At 43.0% G+C, this 22,485-nt stretch overlaps 3 protein-coding genes and 1 long non-coding RNA gene across 11 annotated transcripts in view; 2 read left to right on the top strand and 2 right to left on the bottom strand.

The window, feature by feature from the left end:
- The window catches only part of BDP1 (B double prime 1, subunit of RNA polymerase III transcription initiation factor IIIB), a 56,653-nt gene extending 47,639 nt beyond the window's left edge, over window positions 1-9,014 (bottom strand). For 4 of the 7 annotated variants that reach the window (XM_068667536.1, XM_068667535.1, XM_068667537.1 and 1 more), the window contains exons 1-5: window positions 8,777-9,014; window positions 4,277-4,829; window positions 3,492-3,601; window positions 701-760; window positions 199-342 (exon numbers count right to left, since the gene is read on the bottom strand). In XM_068667536.1, the coding sequence (XP_068523637.1) occupies window positions 199-342; window positions 701-760; window positions 3,492-3,601; window positions 4,277-4,829; window positions 8,777-8,910 (1,001 nt within the window). In that variant the 5' untranslated portion in view covers window positions 8,911-9,014. The remainder of the gene's footprint in view (window positions 1-198; window positions 343-700; window positions 761-3,491; window positions 3,602-4,276; window positions 4,830-8,776) is intronic. The other 3 variants (XM_068667532.1, XM_068667533.1, XM_068667534.1) reach the window with 1 other exon arrangement.
- Window positions 9,015-9,084: 70 nt separating this feature from the next.
- Window positions 9,085-13,531, top strand: SERF1A (small EDRK-rich factor 1A). The gene is made up of 3 exons (XM_068667544.1): window positions 9,085-9,220; window positions 12,424-12,532; window positions 13,045-13,531. Exons 1-3 carry the CDS (start codon window positions 9,214-9,216, stop codon window positions 13,115-13,117), a joined length of 189 nt encoding a protein of 62 aa, XP_068523645.1. The 5' UTR covers window positions 9,085-9,213; the 3' UTR covers window positions 13,118-13,531.
- Window positions 13,532-13,575: 44 nt separating this feature from the next.
- On the top strand, window positions 13,576-19,357 carry SMN1 (survival of motor neuron 1, telomeric). Of its 2 annotated transcripts, none has more exons than XM_068667543.1 (9): window positions 13,576-13,714; window positions 13,810-13,881; window positions 13,980-14,096; window positions 14,292-14,465; window positions 14,813-14,956; window positions 16,268-16,339; window positions 17,374-17,484; window positions 17,952-18,037; window positions 18,790-19,357. In XM_068667543.1, the coding sequence occupies exons 1-8, from the start codon at window positions 13,676-13,678 to the stop codon at window positions 18,006-18,008; spliced, it is 786 nt and encodes a 261-aa protein (XP_068523644.1). In that variant the 5' UTR covers window positions 13,576-13,675; the 3' UTR covers window positions 18,009-18,037; window positions 18,790-19,357. The 2 variants fall into 2 exon arrangements, with proteins under 2 accessions (XP_068523644.1, XP_068523643.1); XM_068667542.1 differs by having other exon boundaries at window positions 13,577-13,714; window positions 18,786-19,357.
- Window positions 19,004-22,359, bottom strand: LOC137848440 (uncharacterized). Its single transcript, XR_011091353.1, has 2 exons — window positions 22,322-22,359; window positions 19,004-20,794 (listed from the first exon to the last, which is right to left on the bottom strand). It is a non-coding gene; the product is annotated as an uncharacterized lncRNA (long non-coding RNA).
- Window positions 22,360-22,485: the final 126 nt, after the last annotated feature.

Here is a 22,485-nt window from a genome sequence, read left to right as displayed (position 1 = left end):
TTTAGCCACTACTGAGACACATAATAAGATAATTCTTGCTCATATTTTGACACATATTTGCACTATTTTCTTAATCAGGATAGCTCAACTTTCATCATATTAATACATTCATGTTTCTCCCTATCCAAAATAACTGTTCTCTTTACAAATGAAGTAGCAATCTAGCACATATTGTCCATGAGTCAGGCAGAGATTTACCTTTCTTCATCCAGAATAATTGAACCATCTTCTGCTACTTTCACACGAGGAACTAGAAGTGGACCATCTTGACTGTCCTCCCCATTCTCTGCCTCTTCCTCCTCATCTTCCTCTTCATGATCCTGAGTACTTTTCTCTTCCTGTCTACAATTTTAAGAGACCAAGCAAAAAGATTACTTTTGTCAGCATTCTAATTTGCTGCTCTGTATGCCAGATCTTCAATGACTTAACCACTCAGCAATGTAACCTATACACAAGTTAGTCAATACAGACTCTGGAATCTGCTTTTCATTCTGTTGTACAGTGAACAAGACCAAAACCATAAAAATGAAAAGCAAAATGCTTTCACTACCCTCCCCTCCCAAATTACAGTTTATTTTAAATAAGGGCTACGTTACCGTAAACAAAGACCTACATTGCTAACATTACTACATTTACACATGTTCATACCAAATATCAGAATTTTTTTTTTACTCTAAATACCTCTGTCACCAAGACTTACTCTTTCATTTGACACTGTGTAGAATTTTTTTCTGTTTTCTTTTCTTCTACCAATGAAGACCTAGAATTTTTTAAAAAGTTAGAGATTAAAGATTGTACAAGTACACCTCAGTTTCATTCCCCTAAACCCACTTTCACTGAATAAATGGACAAAGAAACATAAAACGTTCTTATTTTCAAGTCTTATTACTTTGCGAACTTTGCAAACATTGGTTCTTCGCTTTTTAATTAGAAGTTCAGATTGCCTTATCACAAGAGACTGAAGATGAACAGTGGTCCATCAGTCACTGAGACAGAAATACCTAAAGCTGATGGTAAAACAATGCAGTACACACTAACAACTCCACTTTGCATTGACCAGCAAGTTCTGTGAGTATGAAAAATCAATGACACTACTTTTGTGAAACTGATCCTTCTAGTAACCACTGTACTTTGGAGGTCAAGTGGTCATTCTTTTCCCTAACTTTTAATCAGGTTACCAAATCTAACATCTTGCTCCTTCTCCTTGCACCATCTACACACCATCCCAAACTGCTAGAGTCAGCAACATCAAGGCACATGCTGCTGTAAGAATTAACTGAATTAAGCTAAGAGAGCACGTAACAGCTAGGTTGCAAGGCACAATATATTCATTATAGGAATGTATGAAAAGTAAGAGCATATGTTGCCTTATCTGGTTAAGGACTACTCAGTGTAAAAGTTAAAAAAAGTAAAAATCAAGGTAAGTGTTAAATAAAAGACAGGCTCACAAACATTAATGAGCAGACAACAGTAGACAATAATGAACCTCAAACTTGTCTACTACTGATTGATGAAAGGAACTACTCAGGCATAGCTTTAAAGGTCAACTTACATTTTGTAATCATTAAGAATCTTATGAGATATTTGAAAGGGCTTGAGGGGACTCTCCAAAACCTATTGTTGTATTCAGAAAGACGTTGTGGGATTATATGAACTTATATGAACATACAAACTCAGTGATAAGTGAACTGACAGCACAACTGTGGGGGGGTGTTGGTGGATAAAAAACTGAACACGAGCCAGCAGTGTGCACTTGCAGCCCAGAAAGCCAGTTGTACCCTGGGCTGCATCAAAAGCATGACCAACAGGTGGAGGGAGGTGATTCTTTCCCTCTGCTCTGTTCTTGTGAAACCCCACCTGGGGTGCTGCATTCAGCTCTGGGGCCTCCAGCACAGAAAGGACATGGAAGTATTAGAACAAGTCGAGAGGAGGGCCATGAGGATGATCAAAGGGCTGGAGCACCTCTCCTGTAACAACAGGCTGAGTGAGTTGGGATTGTTCAGACTGGGGAAGAGAAGGCTCCAGGGAGACCTTACAGCAGCCTTCCAGTACCTAAAAGGTGCCAAAAGGAAAGCTGGGGAGGAGCTCTTTGTAAGGAAGTGTAGTGGTTTTAAACCAAAAGAGGGTAAGTTTGCATTAGATATTTGGAAGATATTCTTCACTCAGAGGGTAGTGGAACACTGGAACAGGTTGCCTGGAAAAGCTGTGGATGTCCTATCCCTGGAACTGTACAAGGTCAGGCTGGATGGGATTTCTGACAGCCTGATCTAGTGGAAGGTGTCCCTGCCCTTGGCAGGAGGACTGGGACTCGGTCATCTTCAAACATCCCTTCCAATTCAAACCCTTCAGAATTATTTTTTCCCCCTCCATGTATAATCTCACTTTCTGTGAGTGAAACAGGGACTAAAACTCAATCGGAGAAAAGGCTAAATTTCACTGGGCTGGTGGGTCTAGGTGCCAGCAGGCAGACAGGCTCGCAGGCAGGTGAGGTTTGCACACCAGCTACTGGAGACACCACAGATCTTAATGCCTGTAGGTTGAGCTGTCAGCAGCTGGTGGTAGTGTGCACAGAGACTAAGTGCCAGCAACTACAGAGGCCAGGTTGTGTTTTTATTAACCATTTAACCCTGCATGCATGTTGATGTGTACATGCACACAGCTTGCTTAACCCAGCAAGTAACTTGATAAAGGCCCAGGGTCCAGACACAGACTTTAGGAAGGCAGAGCTCACACTTATCCAAGAGATTCACGATTGCAGTTGTACTTGTAGAATGAGCGTGAAGGCACATACATCTGTTGTGCCAACAAACATCAGTCTGAACAAGCCAGGATGTCAGAAATGCATGTACGGCCTGGAAGATGAGGGGATGTTTCCAACATGATACAAGGCTTTGAAGCTGTATTGCATTCAAGGGATCCACGAGCACAGGTGTGCTCATAAACCTAGAGAGTCTGTGTGTGTTTTCATTTCACTAGCTAACTTCTGATCAACCAGAAAGGAAGAACAGGACTTGGATAACAGTACGTATGTTTGCGATTGTTGTTCAGGAACAGCAACAGCCACATCCATCCAGATGGGACAGAGGCACCTCCAGGGACTTGCAACATATTCTATAATTCAGCAGCCAGAAAGCAGAAATGCTTTGTTTTCCTCAAGTCCACTAGATTTGGTAGTGACTCAAAGTCCCTAAAATGAAATTTAACAGAAGCTAGCTAACAAAAGGCAACTTACTATAATTCTGCATTTGTACAGATAAATCGGCAGTGGGGAAAGGTTTGTCTTTTTATCTTTCAACTGGTACACTAACCTCCTTTCTCATTTCTGTACAAGGACTGAACAGATGTGAAAAGACGTATGGAAGTTTTTATTGCCATTGCAAAAATATTGCATCTGTGCTAATTGATTTAAGAATCCTCCTTTTCACAATCATTAAAATGAGAGGAAAAAAAAAGATTACTTAACCTAAGGAGCAGGAAAAAGTCATACTTACTTCATAGGGTTGTTTTCTGGCAGATAGTATATCAAGTCTCTCATGGTCATTTTAGAGCGATCTGGTGGAGAACGCCCTTCGATAATTGGAGGCCTGTGTTTTAACTGTTTCTGTATAAAAGCAAAATAGAAATTCAGCCTGGAAATACTTTATATTACACAAATTAATATTTTTCTTTGTTTATTAAGTACCATTCAGATGAAAATTGTTGGTTTTTGCTGTTGCTGTTGGGGTGGTGTTTTGGTGTTGCTGTTCGTGGTGCTTTTATTTATTTATTTATTTTTTTACACTCAACTGAAAAGTTTATTTTAAGACTGTACATTTGTTGGAGAGGACAAATGTCTGTCACCATAGACCTCTTAGTGATTTGTCCTCTCAAAGAAATTCAGCACTCAGAGATAAAGTCACAGAACTCAGTAAATAAACAAGTCTAAAATAATGCAAGAAGCCCCGCATCCCAAGCTTCTTACATACCACCCCAAGGTATTATCAGCTGTGAAGATTGGAAAGGTGACTACTACAAAGCATGTCTCAGGTCAAAAAGTGTTGCAAGTCTAACTAAAAGGAAAGATACCTTTTTCCCATGAAATCTGTATGAGGGAAGTGCTGTTACTGCTTACAAACAAACTAACCCCATACATAATTATGAAACATCACAAACCATTAGCAGTAAGCAGGTGATGATCATTGTCAGAAAACACTACAGCAATGCAGCAGTGACAATGTTAGATGAATCAAATCTTTCTCTGTGCTTCACAAACCAGCACTGCTCAAGGCAGACCTACCATGCGCTCTTTCTTCAGCTCTTCTCTAAGCATTTCCCTCAGCTTCCGAGCTTTGAGGATCCTTTCACGATCAGAACAGATTCGTTTCTCTTTTGCGGGAGCAGGTTTTGTAGGTAACTTTTCCTCCTTTGTCACTGACGTTTCCTGTGTTGGTCTCTCCTTGAGTGGAGAGGGTAGGTTCTTCAGCAAGGTATCATCATTCTTTTGAGCAGCTACACTGGCAGTTTGTTCTTTATTTACAGACTTTTTTAGGGGTGAAAACTGTGGCACTTGTGGCACAGGCGTTTTCTTTTCAGGCAGTATGGGAGACTTCAAAGAGCCTTCAGTACTACTCTTTTCTGATGCCGAAGAATCCTTCTGAACTGAAGCACTGCCATCGGGAGCCTGCAATGCTCGCCTCTGCGGTTTTGATGCAGAACACTGAACAGATGAAGGCCCAGCTCTGGGTTTGACAAGATTTGGCGTAGTGGAAATACGTTTTCTTCTCTGTGTAGGCGTCTCTGTAGCTTTACTAGTTTCTCCAGCATCATTTGAGCTATCAGCCTTGTCATCACTGGAAAATTTAAGAGGAAACATTCTGAAATACTTCTCAGTGACAAATTCAGAACTCTTACTATCAAGACACATGCTTCACTCAGTATGAATATAGTAGTACGGAAAATTAAAGATATATACAGCAAGTCACAATTGAACCAACTTACACCTGGCATTCAACCTAACCAGATACAAAAACTGGTGTATTATTCTCTAATATTAAGTACTAGCTCTCTACAAGTTGGTTGACCAGTAATGCTAAACTCATGCAATCCTTTTTTGCCCTCTTTTTGGAAAGCTCTTGACTTTCAAGTAAGAATACCAAACATCATAGTACGATAAACTCAATAAAGCTTTGTAAAGAATACCCTACATACCATGTTACACATTAAGAACATTTTAATAACGGTATATGCCACAAGTACTTTTACGATTTTTCATCACAACCAACCTGAGCCATCCTCTTATACACTTGTAAGTAGATAAAATCTAAACTGTGATTTTTTTAAAAAAAAAAAAAAAAAAAAAAAAAGTCCTCCGCTGTGAAACTGGCTGTTGTTCCAACGAACACCTCACAACTGGGCTTTTGGGGACAACAACTTCCAGCTTTCCTGGTAAGCTTTCTTAATTTAAGTATTGTTTCCATCCTTTACACAGAAATAATTCACAAAATAGCAAAAGCCATGATCATCTTCCAAAATCTTGAAAACAGCTCTAGTATTTGACTCCCTGGCTGTTGCTGACAGTAAAACTACAGCAGAATTACAAATGAGTCATGAAGACCTTTTTAATTTCACTTTGGAACTATGCCTTGTTTCTGTACAAAAGGATGACCCCACCTATGGTTTACTTATCCATCTCCAAAAATACTCAAGCAAATGCCTTTGAAAGAACAGGAAGAAAAGCAAGTAGAAGGAATAGAAGGAAAGCAAAAATATACAGCACAATTTTTCCAAAACCTCTCTAGATACTCTGTGGAACAGGCATGGGCTACAGATGATGTCTTATTTAACAGCCTCAGCAGACTTTTCTGTATCAATTTGTCCCATGCCATGAGTTCATACACATTCTCAGTGCATACAACATCCTTTAACAAGGCGTTGAGCAACTTCACTATATGCTACCTATCTGTGTTTTGAATGAGATCCTTACAACCTCCGTTCAATATTCTCTGTTTTTGGTACAGCAAGAGACAGAGGAAAGTAATTCTTTGCTTATCTTCTCAGCACTACCTGTAGCTTACAAGTTCTTCCTAGAGTACCACACTAGATTTTGGACAGTTAAATTTAGCTGTACTGGTGTTGGCTGGCATAGAGACAGCTTTCTTCATACAGACTCATTTGGTACTGTCCGTGGGATTTGTGGTGAAAATATCATTGATAATACACCAATGTCTCAGCTGTGGCAGAGCAGTGCTTACAAAGAGCCAGCGAGGAGGCTTGGGGGGGAACCAGGAGCTGGGGAGGGGTAACAGCCAGGACAGCTGGCCAAACTGACCAAGAGGATGTCCCATGCCATGTGAAGTCATGGTCAGCAATAAAAGGGGGAAAAAAGGAAGAAGGGGTATATGTGGAGCGATGGCCTTTGTCTGCCCAAGGAACCATTCCACATGATGGGCCCTGCTCATCTGGGAGTGGCTGAACACCTGCAGGCTAATACGAAGCAGCAAATGGATTCCTTAGTTTGCTTTGCTTGCATGAAAAGTGTCTGTTTTACCTGTTGAACTGTCTGTGTCTCAACCCACGAGTTTTCTTTTTACCTTTCTGATTCTCTTTCCATCCCACTGCAGGGAAATGAGTGTGCAGCCTCCTAAAGTTAATCAACATTAGCAGACACCATTTTGAAAAAATGAAAAGCAGTAACCTTACGCTCAGGGAATTTTCGTTTCCCTTTTTCTGCAGACTACATAAAACCACGTTGTGCTGTATTCTACCAATTACTGCACTCAAGAAATCAAATTGCCTTTCCTTATATCCACTCTTCTTGAATCTTCTGAAACACCCTGGCGGCCAGTTTTTAAAATGCAACGAGACAGCTCTCCAAGAAGCTACTACTGCTTACACTGCAATAAATCCCTTGGCCTACCGTTGTGGTTTAACCCAGCCAGAAGCTAAACACCACACAGCCATTCGCTCACTCTCCCCTCTCCCTCTCTGCGACTAGGGACAGAAACAGGAAAGTGAAGCCTGTGAGTTGAGATAAAGACAGTTTATTAAGAAAGAAAAAAAATAGCATTAATGATGACAATAGTACTAAGAATAATAACACGTACAGAACAAGTGATGCACAATGCAATTGCTCACCACCTGCTGACCAATGCCCAGCCTAACCCCGAGCAACCGGCCCCCCACCCCAGCTAGCCACCCCTATATATTGTTCAGCATGACCCCATATGGTTTGGAATACCCCTTTAGACAGTTTGGGTCACCTGTCCTGGGTCTGTCCCCTCCCAGCTCTTGCTGCACCCCCAGCCTGCCCGCTGGCAGGACAGAGTGAGAAGTTGAAACATGCTTGGCTTGGTGTAAGCACTGCTCTGCAACAATTAAAACACCAGCATGTTAGCAGCACTCTTTTCATCCTAAGCCAAAACGTAGCACCCTACCAGCTACTAGGAAGAAAATTAACTCTGTCCTAACTGAAACCAGGACACCTACTCTCTCCTGTTTGGTTCGTACAGGCCTTCAAAACCATGCTGAAACTTTATGAATTCTGTGGAATTCAGGGGTGAGCATATGGGGGCAAAAGGGAGAAACTCTCACCTGTGCCTCTACTACCTGCTGCCAGGACTATGCGTTCAGTTCCACTGAGTCTCCCTGCACTTACAGGCAGATGCTGCTTTCTACCTTCACCTGCACTCCAGAAGCCACCGTAGGAGTGGTCCATAAGAGTCTTCCTGTAAGCACATCACTTCCCAAACCTGCACATTCCTGAAAAAGCTCTTTCCTAGGCCTCTTCCCCACCCTACGCATCTCACTGGGTTAACAAACTGGAGGTCTTACACTACATCTGAAATAACCTCCACTACAGGCAGTGGAAGGTTAATGTAGCTGCTATAGTTTTTCTTTAAAACAACAGGATCTGGATTTTTGGATTTGCTTGCACCGATATTTGCGGTGGCGTTCACTGTTAGCCAAGAGCCTGCTACTTACATGGTAAAAGTCTACTTTTTCAAGTCATGATTTCACAGAATATTCTCCACTTCAGAACAGCGTTAGCGTCTAGTTTTGCAAATTACATCATGCTAACACACCCATTAAGCTACAATAAAGAAAAAAAAGGGTAAATCTGCTGAGTCAGCATCTCTGCCGCATAACTGATGAACCGCGCCGTCATTTCAGGAGTAAGCTCTGCCTAACCAGCGACACGCTGATCTTTTCTCTGTAGCTGACACATTTTTATAAGTGAGTGTTGGAAGAAGACCACCCTCACCCTTGCAGAGCTTAGGGATATGGTTTAGTGGGGACTGTTAGCATTAGGTCAGAGGTTGGACTCGATGATCTTGAGGTCTCTTCCAACCTAGAAATTCTGTGATTCTGTGATTCTGTGACTCACGGCGTGCTGTGGAACAGCTTTCGGCAGGCAAGAAAGGAGCTGGACTGAAGGCAGCACGGGTCGACCGCAGGCACGCTGACACCCGAGTTACTCGTTAAAGATACCGTAAAGATGCTGAACTTAGCGATATGGTTTAGTGGAGGCCTGTTGGTGTCAGGTCAGAGGTTGGACTCGGTGATCCCGAGCTCTCTTCCAACCTAGAAATTATTTTGCGATTCTGCGGCCGCGTGCAACGCCACGAAGGACATTTTAAGGAAAAAAAAAAAAAAAACACCGCCGGTACTCGCGCACGTACAGCCAGCTAGAGGCAGCGGCGAGGCCGCTCCGAAGGACAACCCACAAAAAGGCCCTAAAACACCGAGAAAGCCGCGAGGGGACACCACCACAACGCCGCCCACCCCACTCGGCACTCACCCCTCGTCACGGCTCCCGGCTGGAGGCGGCGGCGGCGGCTGCGGCTCAGCCCCAGCGGCTGCGGGCGCTCCCTGTGTCTCCCTGCCGGCGGGCCGCACGTTGGGCCGCACGCTCAGCCGGGACCGGCGGAACATGGCGGCGGCGGCGCTGAGGCGGCGTTAACGGCCCGCGGGCGGCGCGAGCCCCGCGCGCTCACGGCATGGCCGCCGCCGCCTCCTGCTGCTGCTGCCGCTCCTCCACCGGCGCCGCCGCCGCGTGCGTCATCGGCGCGCGCTGCCGCCGCCACCGTGAGCCACGCCCCCTCCCCGCGCGCAGCGCGTGACGTAGCGGCGGGCGAGGCTTTATAAGGGGAGCGCGCGGCGGGCGGGCCGTTAGAAGCTTCTAGCAGCCGGTGAGGGAGGTTGGGGGGCGGCGGTGCGCGGCCACAGCGTTCCGCCATGACCCGTGAGTGAGGAGGGGGCCCGTCACGGAGTGGGGATTCGGGATACACCCCGGGGAAAGGCGGAGCGGGGAGCCGCGGGCGGCCCGGGGGTTGTGCGGGGCCCGGGGTGGCCTCGGGGAGCCGGGGGCGGCCCTCACGGAGCGGCCGTGAGGGGGGGAGGAGGGAGCAGGGAAGGAACGGTGGGATTCGGGCCTGGCTGTTGGCCAGGCTGTAAAAAAAAAAAAAAAAAAAAAAAAAGGGTTTCTGCGTGGTTGCAAATAGTTAATAGCACGTCGTTTGTTTGTTTTTTGTTTGTTTTTTTTTTTTTTGGCGCTAGCGTGCTGTTCAAAACTAACGTGGACAGATCTGCTCTAAAATAGCGGAGCCTAGAATAGCCCCACTTAACCTGGTAGGTGCTGCGGCTCTTCTGTCTGCTGCGCAGGACGCTTGGCAGCACTGAAACTGCCCGTGGTTAATTAAGGAGGTGTTTTTAAGTTTGGACTTCATAAAAAAACAGAAAACACACCCTCACATCCACTATATTATACACTGTACTGCTGGAAGCACAAAGGACTACATCATAAAGGGTCTATGTGCAGATCAGACCTTGAATTTGAAGAAGCAGGTTGATGGCTTTTGATGTTTGTTTTTTTTTCCTGTTCTTGTGATACTAGGATAACTACGGCTTAAGTTTTGAGGAGAGGTACAGTGTCCCACAACTAATTATAACAGAGCGGTTGCATTTTGTTCTGTGACCTACTTTTATACAGTACTGAAATGCTAGAGGTGTAGCAGTTGTGGTATGCCACTCTGCTGTTTGGCCTTTGCTGTGGGATATGTTTACAGTTCAGGGCTTTGGTATTGGTCACGTGGGTCTCCTTCTGACTTCAAGTAGTCACGTGGTAAAACAGAATAAGATTAGATTGTTTATTAGCAATTGTGCCTCTGAATTCATAAATTCACGGTAATTGTTGCACCGTGAGATTGAAGCAGTGCAAATACCTGGAACCGAAATAGATTTGTGAAGATGTTCATTGCTAGATGAATTGGAGAACTTTTTTTTGGCACTTGTCTTCCACTCTTTACTTTAGTGTTCTATTTTGGGAATGTGGTTGCAGACAGTTCTATTCAGCTGGAAGTTCTGACTGTGATTAGATCCTTTGCTACTCAGAAAGTAGTCCAGGGATCGTGACCTTAGTAGTCAACCCTTACAGCCATTCTCTTTGACCTCCTTCCAGTAAAGACAATTGCTGCTTGTTTCAATACTGTACAGAGGCCTTCTGCTTGTCTTTCTCTTCAAGGACAGATGGATCTTGGAGATGGGAGAGGAGTGACAGGCAGAACCAAGGCTGTATGTCTTGCAGAGGCAGGCCCGGACTGGGGTGCCAGAGCACAGGTATAAGCAGGAAGTATGTACTGGCCTTTAAATAGCTGTTAATGCCTGAATTTCACATTACAGAAAGTGGAATTGGCATCTTGTTAGGACCACATTTAATGGAAGATTTAGTTTTATATTATGGAATGTAGCAAACAGGACCATCTCCTGTGGAGCTAGGGATTCTCACTCAGCATCTCAGGTAAAGTGCTGGGGCCAAACAGTCCTTTTGCAATATTTTCTTGGAAATAGAGATGATAAAGGAATACTTCTTTTCAAATAATAGTTTGGGTTTGTATGCTCTGTGTGTATACTATACTGCTGTTCCTTTCCCTCTGCTGTCCTTTGCTTTGCAGAAATAGCAGCCAAGGTTTTCATTGATGCCATTCAACTTGCTTCTTGAGCTTTCAGTCTTACATGTGTTCTGTGGACACCCTGGAGAGGAAAGAAAGGTATAAGGTTAAGGGTGGAGGATGACTGCTATATAAATTTTGTCTATAGCAGTGTGTTTTGGCTTCTCACCTCCTTTTTTGTCATGGTAAAAGACTACACTTAGTTTAAGCACCACAGAAGACCTGTCTGATAGCTGCTAACCTGCTTGCATGATACTTGTACCTCCTCCTTGAGCCCTACAAAATCCAACAGCCATTTATAGCCTGGAAAGTATCATCTGCTCATGAGTCATCAAGTTCTAATCAACTCTACTACTAACAGTTCTACATGGCAGAACTTCAGGGACAGGATCTCATTAATGCTGGTGGTGAGGAGGGAGCAAGGAGTCTTGATGAGGACCTGTAGTTCTGAGTAGGTATTCAGCTTTGTGAACCCCTTTTCTTTCACGGGGTGCTCTGTGTTGCATGATCTGTAAACTAAACCTTGGGCTGGAGCTCTTTGGCTGCCTTAGTACTGAGTACAGGTCAGCTGCTTTGCAGCAAAAAAGAATTAAACATCCATACAGCTGCTTGTATACTAAGTGGTCTTCTCTGCTTTCATAGTGCTAGAGGAAGGCAACTCTTAGCAATTCATAGCCCTAATTGAGTTTCTGGGGTATGTGTGCATTCTTAATCCCACGTTAAGTGGTTTGGGGGACTTTAATAGAATATAAGGTCAAAGTTCTCAGATCTGACATTGTCTTACCCATACTGGTCATCCTCTAAGTGGCATCAGCGGAAGTGCGTTCTTCTACACATGGGTGCAAGGCTCCCAGCTGCTATTTAGTAAGTATGAGCAAGGTTTAAAAGGTTCGGCTGCTTGACCATGGGATGTGATCAAACATCAGTGATTTTGCACGACAGCATGACAGACTGAAAGCAGATAGACACGTCTGGATTCCAAATATGTATGTGCTTTCTGATTTCTTAAGAAGGCTTTGGGCAGAGTTTGAGGAAGTTTTATAAGCTCTCTCAGACTGCCTTAATTTTAATGATGTAATTCCAGTGTAAAGTTAATTTGTACGCTCTGTTGGATGCTGGAGTCATGTTCAAGGCTCCTGGAGGATGGCTCCTCTTTGGAAGAGTAGCTGTCATTGTTTTGCCCAGGTCATTGATGGGATGGTCTGCCTTCAGTCTTTTGGAGGAAACTGCATTGTGCACCTGGAAAAATGGCACATTTTGCAAGGAATGTTGAGATGGATTTTGGTGATCCTTTGAGCATGACCTGTAGGAATGTAAGCGTGAGAAGTAATAGGCTGTCTTGCCTCTCACTGTGCACCCGGCAGGGAGACCATGACAGAAGATACTGCCACTGCCAACAGGCAGAGCCAAACGTTACCACCTTTGTAATCAACTCCTACACACACAAAATGCATGTGGAAAGTGGTAGGACCTATACAAACTGTACGGTATCTTCTAGGTGGGAACCAACGTGAACTTGCCCGCCAAAAGAACCTGAAGAAGACTCAGGAAATCCACAAAGGGAAAAGGAAAGAAGATAGCTTGTCTGCTTCTCAGAGAAAACAGAGGTGAGAAATCTAGCACTGTGGTGCTAGATTTGGTGCCCAAGTGGTTGGGCAAAATGGGAGGAATCAGAAAAATCCAGTGTCTTACCTTAAACAAGCAGATTTAAGTATTTTGCTCAACTCAAGTGCCAAAGTGTAAACCCTTGATGTAGGTTTTGCTGCGTCTGCTGTTGAACATTTTTTTTTCTTCCAAGACCTGGAAAGGCTTTTATTTCTTTTTAGCAACTTTTTGCATGATGCTAACAGCGGTATAACACTTTCTTGAAGATGTTTGTTTCATTGCACCCTATATTTCTAAAACTCAGAATTAGATACAATCCATTAATCAAGCAGCTTTTCTAAATCATGGCGTACCTGGATGAAAGGACCAGTGTGATAATGGCTGAGATGTTTTATTCTGGTATTTGCCTGTTATCAAAACGGGGTTTATGTAAAGGGCTGTGGAAAAGCCGGAGGAGACTGTTTAGAGAAGCAGCAAGCTGTTATCTGAAATGCAATGTTTTTTTTCTTCACAGGGACTCTGAAATCATGCAGCAGAAACAGAAGGCGGCTAACGAAAGGAAGTCTCTGCAGGCAGAAGCAAAATGAAGCATCCCTGCAGAGCAGACAGGAGTGCACCGCTGCAGCAGAAAGGCCTAGAGGATCATTTGTGAAAATGGCCAGCCATTAAATGATTTCAGTGTTAATTTTGCAGCCTTGTTCAGCTAGCGTTAGTTTGTCCTCTGGTTAGCGTAGGTGTAGTTGTCTGGAATGCTGTTTCCAAGCCGACTGCTCTGCATGTGTAGCACTGGTAGTACCGGGCGCTCGCCGTGCTCCGGCTTGCGCCGTGTCTGTCGCTTCCACGGAACGGTTCCGGGGACGAGTCTGTACGCCTGCACTTAGACCAGGTTTTCTTTCTCGCCTTTCCCAGAAGCTGCGTTGGGCTCGCGGTGCAACACGCCTGTAGCCGCGCGTTCTCCCCTATTTAACTATTTTTACAATAAAATGAAACCTTGCATGGCACCCGCCTGGCCCGGGTCAGCAGCGGGGGCGGGGACGGGCCGGGGGGGCGTGGCCTCGGGGGGGGTGGGGGCGTGGCCTCGCCGCTCCCGGGAGCTCCCCGCGGCGCGTGCGCAGTGCGCGCCGTGCCGGTGCGGCGGGGCGGCCATGTCGGAGCGCGTGCTGTTCCGGCGCGGCACCGGGCAGGTGGGCGGCGGCTGGGGGGGGCTGAGGGAGCGGGGCGGTGCGGGGGGGGGGTGAGGCGATGGCGGCGGCTGTAAGGCGCTGCGTGGCCTCCGCAGAGCGACGACTCGGACGTGTGGGACGACACGGCCCTCATCAAGGCGTACGACAAGGCGGTGGCCTCCTTCAAGGTGAGGGGCGGCGCGGGGGGACCCCCTCTTCACCCCCCCCTCTCCCGGGGCGCGGCTCGGGGCCGGTGCTCACGGCCGCGCCCTGCCTGTGCCCCAAGAACGCCCTGAGGAATGGGGAGTGCGCCGAGCCCGCCGACAGGCAGGAGCAGCGGCCGGGGATGAAGAGGAAGAACAACAAGAAGAACAGGAACAGAAAGAAGAGCAGCGCGGTGCAGGTGACGCGGGGCCCCAAAACGGGCTGCTTTTACCTCAAAAGTAGCGCTCCGCGGGGGGAGGGCGGCGAGAGCGCCGCAGAGCTCGCCTACCGCCACCCGGTACAGTGGTTGGGACAAAAAGTGGGGCGGAAAAAGGCTTCTTCCTCGCCAGTCGCTGCTGTACTTGCTCACCTGCCTCTCTCCCTCCTGCTGCAGTGGAAGGTTGGTGACAGCTGTAACGCGGTTTGGTCCGAGGACGGCAACGTGTACCTGGCAACGATCGTCTCCATAAACCAGAAGAGGGGCACGTGTGTCGTTACATACGACGGATACGGGAACAAGGAGGAGCAGAACCTGTCCGATCTACTCCTTCCAGCCAACGACGAAACAGTAAGATGGGGGATTCTGGGGAGGCAAGGGGTGCTTTCCAGCATTTCTGGCACCGCTGCTGTGACCAGACGGGTTATGTGAGACTGGAAACCCAATTGCGTTGTGAAGGAACACAAACTGATGCAGGCGGCAAAAGCATCCCCTTACTTCTGGAAGTCAGCGTGGGAGACGAGAAATTTATGAGTAAAAGTAAACCTAGCTAGCGTGATGAGCAGGTAGGATTATGAGGTATCTCCTCAGTAGGATTGGGAAGGGAAGAAAGAGGGCTGTCCACACTTTTTCACGCTGAAATTGCGTTTTGCAAACCCATGTTTAGTGCATCTTATAAAAATGTTTTGGTTTTCCAGAATGAAAACGAGACTCCATATTCAACAGATGAAAGTGAAAAATCTTTCCAGTCACCTCAAAACAAAAACAACTGCACAAAGGCAAGATTCTCTCCCCAGAACTTCCGTTTTCCCATACCACCAGCAGCCCCCAGCCTGGGAAGGGTAAGCTTAGTCTTATCTGCAGTAATTCCTATACCACTGTTAAGCCTGCTCGCTAAATTCTGAGACAATAGTATAATATTTGTCATATAGTCACGGAATCGTAGAATAACCCGAATTGGAAGGGACCCTCAATGATCACTGAGTCCATCTCCTGCCTCAACATGGCACCACCCAAAAATCAGACCACGTATCTGAAAGTGTTGTCCAAACACTTCTTGCAGTCTGACAGGATCAGTGCTGTGACCACTGCCCTGGGGAGCGTGTCCCAGTGCCTGACAACCTTTGTCATTGTCTAGAAACAAAATACTATTTTGAGAATAGATGTGCTGGTTACAACCCATATGTATGTAATTTTTTAACAACTTGGCCACAGTGTGGAACTTTTGCAGAGCTGCTGGCTAGTGAAGAAGGCTTTCTCCTTAGCTAGCACTTGCTTTGCAGCTGCCTTGTAGCTTAGAAGAGGATGTTGTTCGTTGGACCATGATCATGCTGTTTGTGGTAGAACTGTGGTAGAAGCTGTTTATATTACGCCTCGCAAGACAATTGATGCATTTCATTTCACATGGCACTGAAGGCAAGCAGAGTGATGTCCAGGTGTCACATAAGCCCTCAGCTGTAGCTTCTCTATTGATTTAGCTGGGGTTGCCCTTCAGTTTTTGTGTTCATAGAATCATAGATTTGTTCAGGTTGGAAAAGACCTCTGAGATCATCTAGCCCAACCTTTAACCTAGAACTGACAGTTGTGCAGAAGTTAAAATGATAAGGTAGCTAAATACTGCATTGTGCTTTCTAAATACTGCTGTTTGTGCAAGATATCTCTATAATGTTTTCTTTTTTTATCTTCCATGTTATAGCTTTGTATTTGAGCTCATATTAAGCAAGTACATTCATGAGTGTAATGAAAGTGGCACACTGAGTTCAGCGAATCTAGTCAGCATGTGTCCCCAGCCACAATGGAACAGAGAAATTATCTGTATGTTTGTGGGAAGTATCATATATTCTTCATGTAAAAATTCAGATGCCTTCTGTGTAGACTTCTGTTTAAAAAGACTTTTTTGAAAGCTTGTGTTAAATAGAACCTTGTTTCAGCAGTGGTTACCTCAGGGCATATTTAATACAAGTTCTACTGTTCTAGTCATGGAATGCTCCCCAGAAATAGCTGTCCCATGTTCTTAATTCAGTTTCACTAAATTGCTTGGATGGGCTGTCTTTAGCTTAAGGTTTGTGCATTGCTTCAGATTCTTGTGTTTAATAAAATCTAATGTCTTAATTTTTTTTCTTAACTTTCGTTGTTCAATTACTTCAATATAGTCTGGATCAAAACTCAGAACACCTCCGCCATTCTTATCTTGCTGGCCTCCACCCTTTCCAGCAGGACCACCGGTAAGTAAGAGTAAAAAGTGTCAGAGATGAGTATTGGTGATCACAGGTTTTCCGAGTGTGCTGATCACCTGGTGTCCTGGTTTCAGTTAGGACAGAGTTAATTTTCTTCCAATAGCTGGTAGAATGCTATGTTTTGGCTTAGGATGAGAAAAGTGCTGATAACACCCTGATGTTTTAATTGTTGCAGAGCAGTGCTTATCCTAAGCCAAGGACGTCTCAGCTTCTTGCTCTGTCCTGCCAACAGGCAGGCTGGGGGTGCAGCAAGAGCTGGGAGGGGACAGACCCAGGACAGGTGACCCAAACTAGCCAAAGGGGTATTCCAAACCATATGGGGTCATGCTGAACAATATATAGGGGTGGCTAGCAGGGGGGAGGAGGGCCGGACTGCTCGGGGTTAGGCTGGGCATCGATCTGCGGGTGGTGAGCAATTGCATTGTGCATCACTCGTTTTGTACACATTATTATTCTTAGTACTATTATCATCATTTATGTTATTTTTTTCTGTCTTAATAAGCTGTCTTTATCTCAACTCACAGGCTTCACTTTCCCATTTCTGTCCCTAGTCGCAGAGAGGGAGGGGGGAGTGTGAGCGAACGGCTGTGTGGTGTGTAGCTGCCAGCCGGGTTAAACCACAACACTTGGTTTTAGGACATATTTCTGAGTTAGACTCCGTATTTTCTAAATATTTGACAACCCATTCAATTGCAAATATTGCAGAGATCTAGCACAGGGGGCCTGGTCTCCACTTATTACCTTACATTTGACTAACAGCATTCACTGATACCAATAAGTATTTTCTTGTTCTAATGAAAGTTTGTTTGAACAGTCAAACTACAGGAACCCTGCTCCTCCAGGCTTTGGAAACCAAATGTTTTTAGAAAAGATTGTTTTGCTTGACTCCTTTCCAGGGAGTGCATTGAGGATATGTTCCTTGTTTTCAGTTTTATATTTTGGTCATTTAGAATTGGTTGCTATCTAACATGGCCTGTACTCCACTGAAACAAACAACTTACATTTCCTTGGTGTTTTCTTAGCTGATTCCTCCTCCACCACCTATGGGGCCAGATTCTCCTGAGGATGATGAAGCATTGGGAAGCATGTTGATAGCCTGGTACATGAGTGGTTATCACACTGGCTATTACCTGGTATGTGCAATTTCTGTCTGGAAGTGTCTTTGTAATCCTGCTTTTGTTTGTGTGTGTTGCTGCTGCTGTAAATTATAATAGTTAGATTTAAAAGTATTTTGGATTATATGCATATTCATGTCCTTGAGTAGGGGTCACATGAGGCTGGATGTTTGTATGGTTGATGTTGTTTTAGTTCTAGGTCCTCCTTGAAGGACTAACTTTAGTATATCTTGCTTCAGATTATATAAGTGATTTTTTTTAATATGATTTTCATTGGTCAAGAAATAGAGATCTTAATCATTCCATAAAAATACTATTTGTAATGGGGACAGGTAGTTTAATTTCTGTCCTGTTTAATGCTCGATGTCTGATCTCTTGATTTGTTAAGGAATTAAAAAAAAAAAAAGTCTGTAAATATCTTTATTTTGTGACAATATCTTGTTTTTACAAGAAAGTTAAAGCTCTAACGACATTGTGTCCTGTAGGGTTTAAAACAGAGTCGAATGGAAGCAGCCCTGGAGAGAGAATCCTATACAAAATAACTAAATATCCATCACTGATTTGAACAGTTGTAAGTGTTGTAATTTTATGCTAAATTGAGATACACAGTTGCCTGACAAATTTGTCTAGCTCTTGGAAAGTTTTGAATTCCATGCAAAAACTTAATGCTTCAGGACTTCCACCTGCTGCCATGGCTCTCTACAGAGATCTTCTCTGCCATAATTAATTCCTTCTTTGCCTAGCAGCAGTGGAATATTATTTTCTTAGCTAGAGTGAAGGAAAGTATTTTATTGCTGTGATGAGAGGTTTTAACTACCTCTCATCACTCATACCTTTCTTGCCATTTATGTCATGATTAAAACTCTAAATATTTTTTTCTTTAATTTTTTAATTAACACAACTTTTAAGAGTTACTCTATCTGCTTGAGGGTTATTTTGAAGGTAAAAGGTTGTTAACTAAAATACAATTTTCACAGTTATTGTATGCATTTTCAAAAGCAACTGCTTCTTTATACACATGATATAGCGGGATATGTAGCTCTAATTTGTTTTCTGGACAAGATCGGCATTTCAAGTTTACGTTGCTGAACTATTCCCTTTTCAATACTTCAGTGCCTTGCTTTTATTTGGAATCATTTGTTTAGAACTCTCCACTTCTTCATAGAAAAAACTGTGTTCTTATGGGAACTTGTTTTTCTTATTTTCTGTGACAAGCATTGCATTTCAGTGCTAATGAGTACTTGTTTGCTTGTTGGTTTTTTGTTTTTTTTTTTTTTTTAAGTCTTTTACTAATTCTTGCTTGTTTATTTTTTTTAAAGCCAGGTACAAATGTTTCTGACAGAGGTGTGGTATCACTTTGTGCGTTGGTTGATGGAGAAGATCAGAATGTTATCAAGACAATTAATCTGAATGGTTTCTTGACAGTGAGCTGCCCCTGGTAACAAGTAGACAAATTACTTGAAGCTAGTAGCTGTATGTGCGTTGTCATAAAGACATCCAGGCAAATGCATTTAGAAAGCATTGCAGCAATGAAGTGTTTTGGCTTTTTTTTTTTTTTTTACGTTCTTGAAACACAATTTTAAGTCTAATATGAATTGAAAAAAAAAACACTTGGTAGATTTAATTTATCCTTTATTTTAGTTTCTCTTGTATTCTTTTGACTTTTTACCTGACTGACAACACATGAACTAGCAATTACAGTATTTTCAGTTTATGGCAACAATTTATGTTACAGTGGCTACTGGTGGCAATGACCTGAAAAAGATAGACTGCCATATTTAAAGATACCTTATTTTACGGGTCTGAGTATGGCAGCTGAATTCAGAAAGGCTTGTTTTTGTGTTTTTTTTTTTCACGTGCTTGTTAATAAAGTTCTACTTTTCAAACTTAATTTAGGCATGTTGTTTGTTTATTTTTAGACTTCCATAGAAGTCTTCCTGTTGGATGAATTGTTCAAATAGGACAGTAACATTTTGGAATGTGGCCTTTTTCTGGGTTTCTTGTGGTACCACATTGAAGCCAAAAGTTGTAGTAGCAGGCTCTGCAAAGATAATTGAAATTGTGGACTAAGACTTTGGTGGTCTTAGACTGACAGTCTTCACTCCTGTAGTACAGAGTCTATACACATAAAACTAGATTGTGACTTAGTTAAAGCCAGCGGTATCAATTGTGGGAAAAGTAGTGTAATTCAAACTTGGAACTTTGCTATATATTTGACTCCTTTCCCTACGATGTCCAAATCCCTGAAAAATCATTTTTCTCAGAAAATCATTTTTCCCATAAATAATTGAGTAAAAAGAGAGAGAGAAATTGAAATCATAGTATTCAAAGGGAAGTTTTTCCTTCATTGCCTAGCAAAACTAGATTAAGATTGCTCACTGTCATGCAAATGGTATAAACCAGGTTATCGACTGGTTGTTGCTGAGAGGGACAGTTGCCGTCCACCTCTATAGCTAGTCCTGTGATAGTTTCTGGCATGAAGTTACAAGTGGCCTTAATCAGTTTTTAATACTAGTGAAATCTAGCATCCAATATTATTTTTAGTGCAGTGCTGCTACAAATAGTTTTTTGATTATATTTAAAGGCAAATGATTCATGTAATTCATTTAATTCCAAGCAGAACAACTGAATAGAAATAATACTTATTTTAAACAGTCTTTAAGCATATTATACATTTTTCTGTAGAAGGCATCACTTAGTTACAATATATTTGTAAAGCAGGTCAGGTTTTTCAATTTAGTTGATTCTGTCTTCCTTAATCCTTTCACATATTTCATTGTGGTAAAAATTTTACAACGTATTTATTTGAAATACAGGTGCATAATTCATACAGCAATGAAAAAAACACTTTCAAATGTTTTTAGTCTTGAACAATTGGTGAAAGTGCAAAAGCAGTTGCCAAGATATTTTCAACTCCTAGATGGGGTTATGCACCTTCACAGCATCAAACATTTTACAGTCTTCTGCATCAAGGAGCCAGCCGTGCATCCTAACTGTCACAAGGCCAGACAATTGAGAAACAAGTGGACAGAAGCTCTGACTGTTGATGTACTGGCTTTCATCTGATGTGTTAACATACAAGACTAATGTCCAGCTTTCTTTAATTGGGCTTTCTTAAATTCAGAGTTCTAAAGAAGTTTCTCTGACCAGTTCCTGTAACATTGTGATTTACTGAGAGAGAGAAGAGCACTTCTCAACCTTTCGGAAACTTCCACAGGTTGTGCAACCTTTGCTGCAAAACGAAGCAGAACTCAACCAAGGATTTAAAGATGCTTCAAACCCATCTTGAACATGAATAAAGATACAGTGAAGCTGAGGACTTGTACATCTAAAATAAAACAGAATTGTTGCTATTAAGATGAAAAATGTAGAACTTTGAACTCACATCATTAAGCGTTTTAATGCCTCAGGCTAAGGACAGTGATAAAATAGAAGGTATTTTACCTGTCATATTAATGCCTCAGAAAAAATATATCAGTGTGTTGATGGGTGTGTGATTATCACTGTTACGGAGCAAAGCAAATAAAATACCAGCTTATACAACCACTTGCATGGCTTTTCAGTTTTGCCTTATAGTCAGGCTACTTACAAGACAGAACTCTGGAAAGCAAATCACTGAGGTTTACTGATATACTAAAATATATGTCAAAAATAGAGCAAAATTATAGGACAGACTTAGCATTTGCTTGTGAAATGAATCATTTTTTTCAGTCTCATAGATGAGACACTAGTTTTAAGACTGCTATCAAGTATGAAATTCAATAAATATTTTGGTAATGCACTGTTTAGCGACTAGTGCATCTCAGTGGTGAGAGGTAAGCTAATAAAACTACCAACCAAATTATGAAACTAGTTTAAGTCAGTTATTGCTTTTTTTTTTTTTTTTGGTTTTGCGCTGTTACTGTTTTTTTAATATTTTACATGTTTTGTGGAAGACAGGAAATTGAGACATTTCAAAAGAAGTTTTACACAAAGTATTAAAGTCCAGTGTCTGAGCAGTCTGAATACACCGGTGAGCAAGAAATACTTGGGTCTGAATGTAGAAAAAGCGGTAAGAGAGAATAACAAGTAAGTTGTCACTGTTGTAACATATACAAACATAAGATTAATTTATCTTGAAGCAATGCGCTCTTGCTCGTAAATGTTATTTCATGTTCGAAGTTCTCTCCTTTAAAGTCACTTATTTCCAAACAGCTGTCATGATCCAAATACAGAATTAATGAGAAGCATCTGCTGCAGGTGTAGACAGTGCTGAATAATCAGTTTGGCTGCAGACTTCACCCCTTTCCCTTCAGGAATGACAAAGTGTTGCAACACTAAAGATACATTGTATAGTGAACAAGGGTAAATAAAGGTTGTCCTAGCTACACCTGTGCACTTTACTTCTCTCCCAACCAAAGCTACTAAACATGAATGGCAGCAGCAGCTTCGTTCTCCCGTTTAAATTTACCACTTTTTTAAATCAGATGGCCTATGTTTTATTTTATAGCTAGAATTGCAAGGGATCACTCTGGCCTTAAAATGCAAACAACTTTCACAGTAAGTTCATTTCTGTTTTGTTTGTTTGTTTGTGTCGTGGTTTAACCCAGCCGGCAGGTAAACACCACGCAGCTGTTCGCTCACCCACCCCCCTCCCTCTCTGGGACAGGGGAGAGAAATGGAAAGTGAAGCCCGTGAGTTGAGATAAAGACAGGTTAATAAGACAGGAAAATAATAATAATAATAATAATAATAATAATAATAATAATAATAATAATAATAATAATAATAATAATAATAATAATAATACAATGATGACAATAGTTCTACCACTAATAATATGTACAAACAAGTGATGCACAATGCAATTGCTCACCACCCGCAGACCGATGCCCAGCCTAACCCCAAGCAGTCCGGCCCCCTCCCCCCGGCTAGCCACCCCTATATATTGTTTAGCATGACGTCAGATGGTATGGAATACCCCTTTGGCTAGTTTGGGTCACCTGTCCTGGGTCTGTCCCCTCCCAGCTCTTGCTGCAC

Source organism: Anas acuta, chromosome Z (genome assembly GCF_963932015.1).
Source record: "Anas acuta chromosome Z, bAnaAcu1.1, whole genome shotgun sequence".
NCBI lineage: Eukaryota > Metazoa > Chordata > Aves > Anseriformes > Anatidae > Anas > Anas acuta.
Note: the sequence above shows the minus strand (reverse complement) of the source record. Positions and strands in the feature narration are given on the sequence as shown.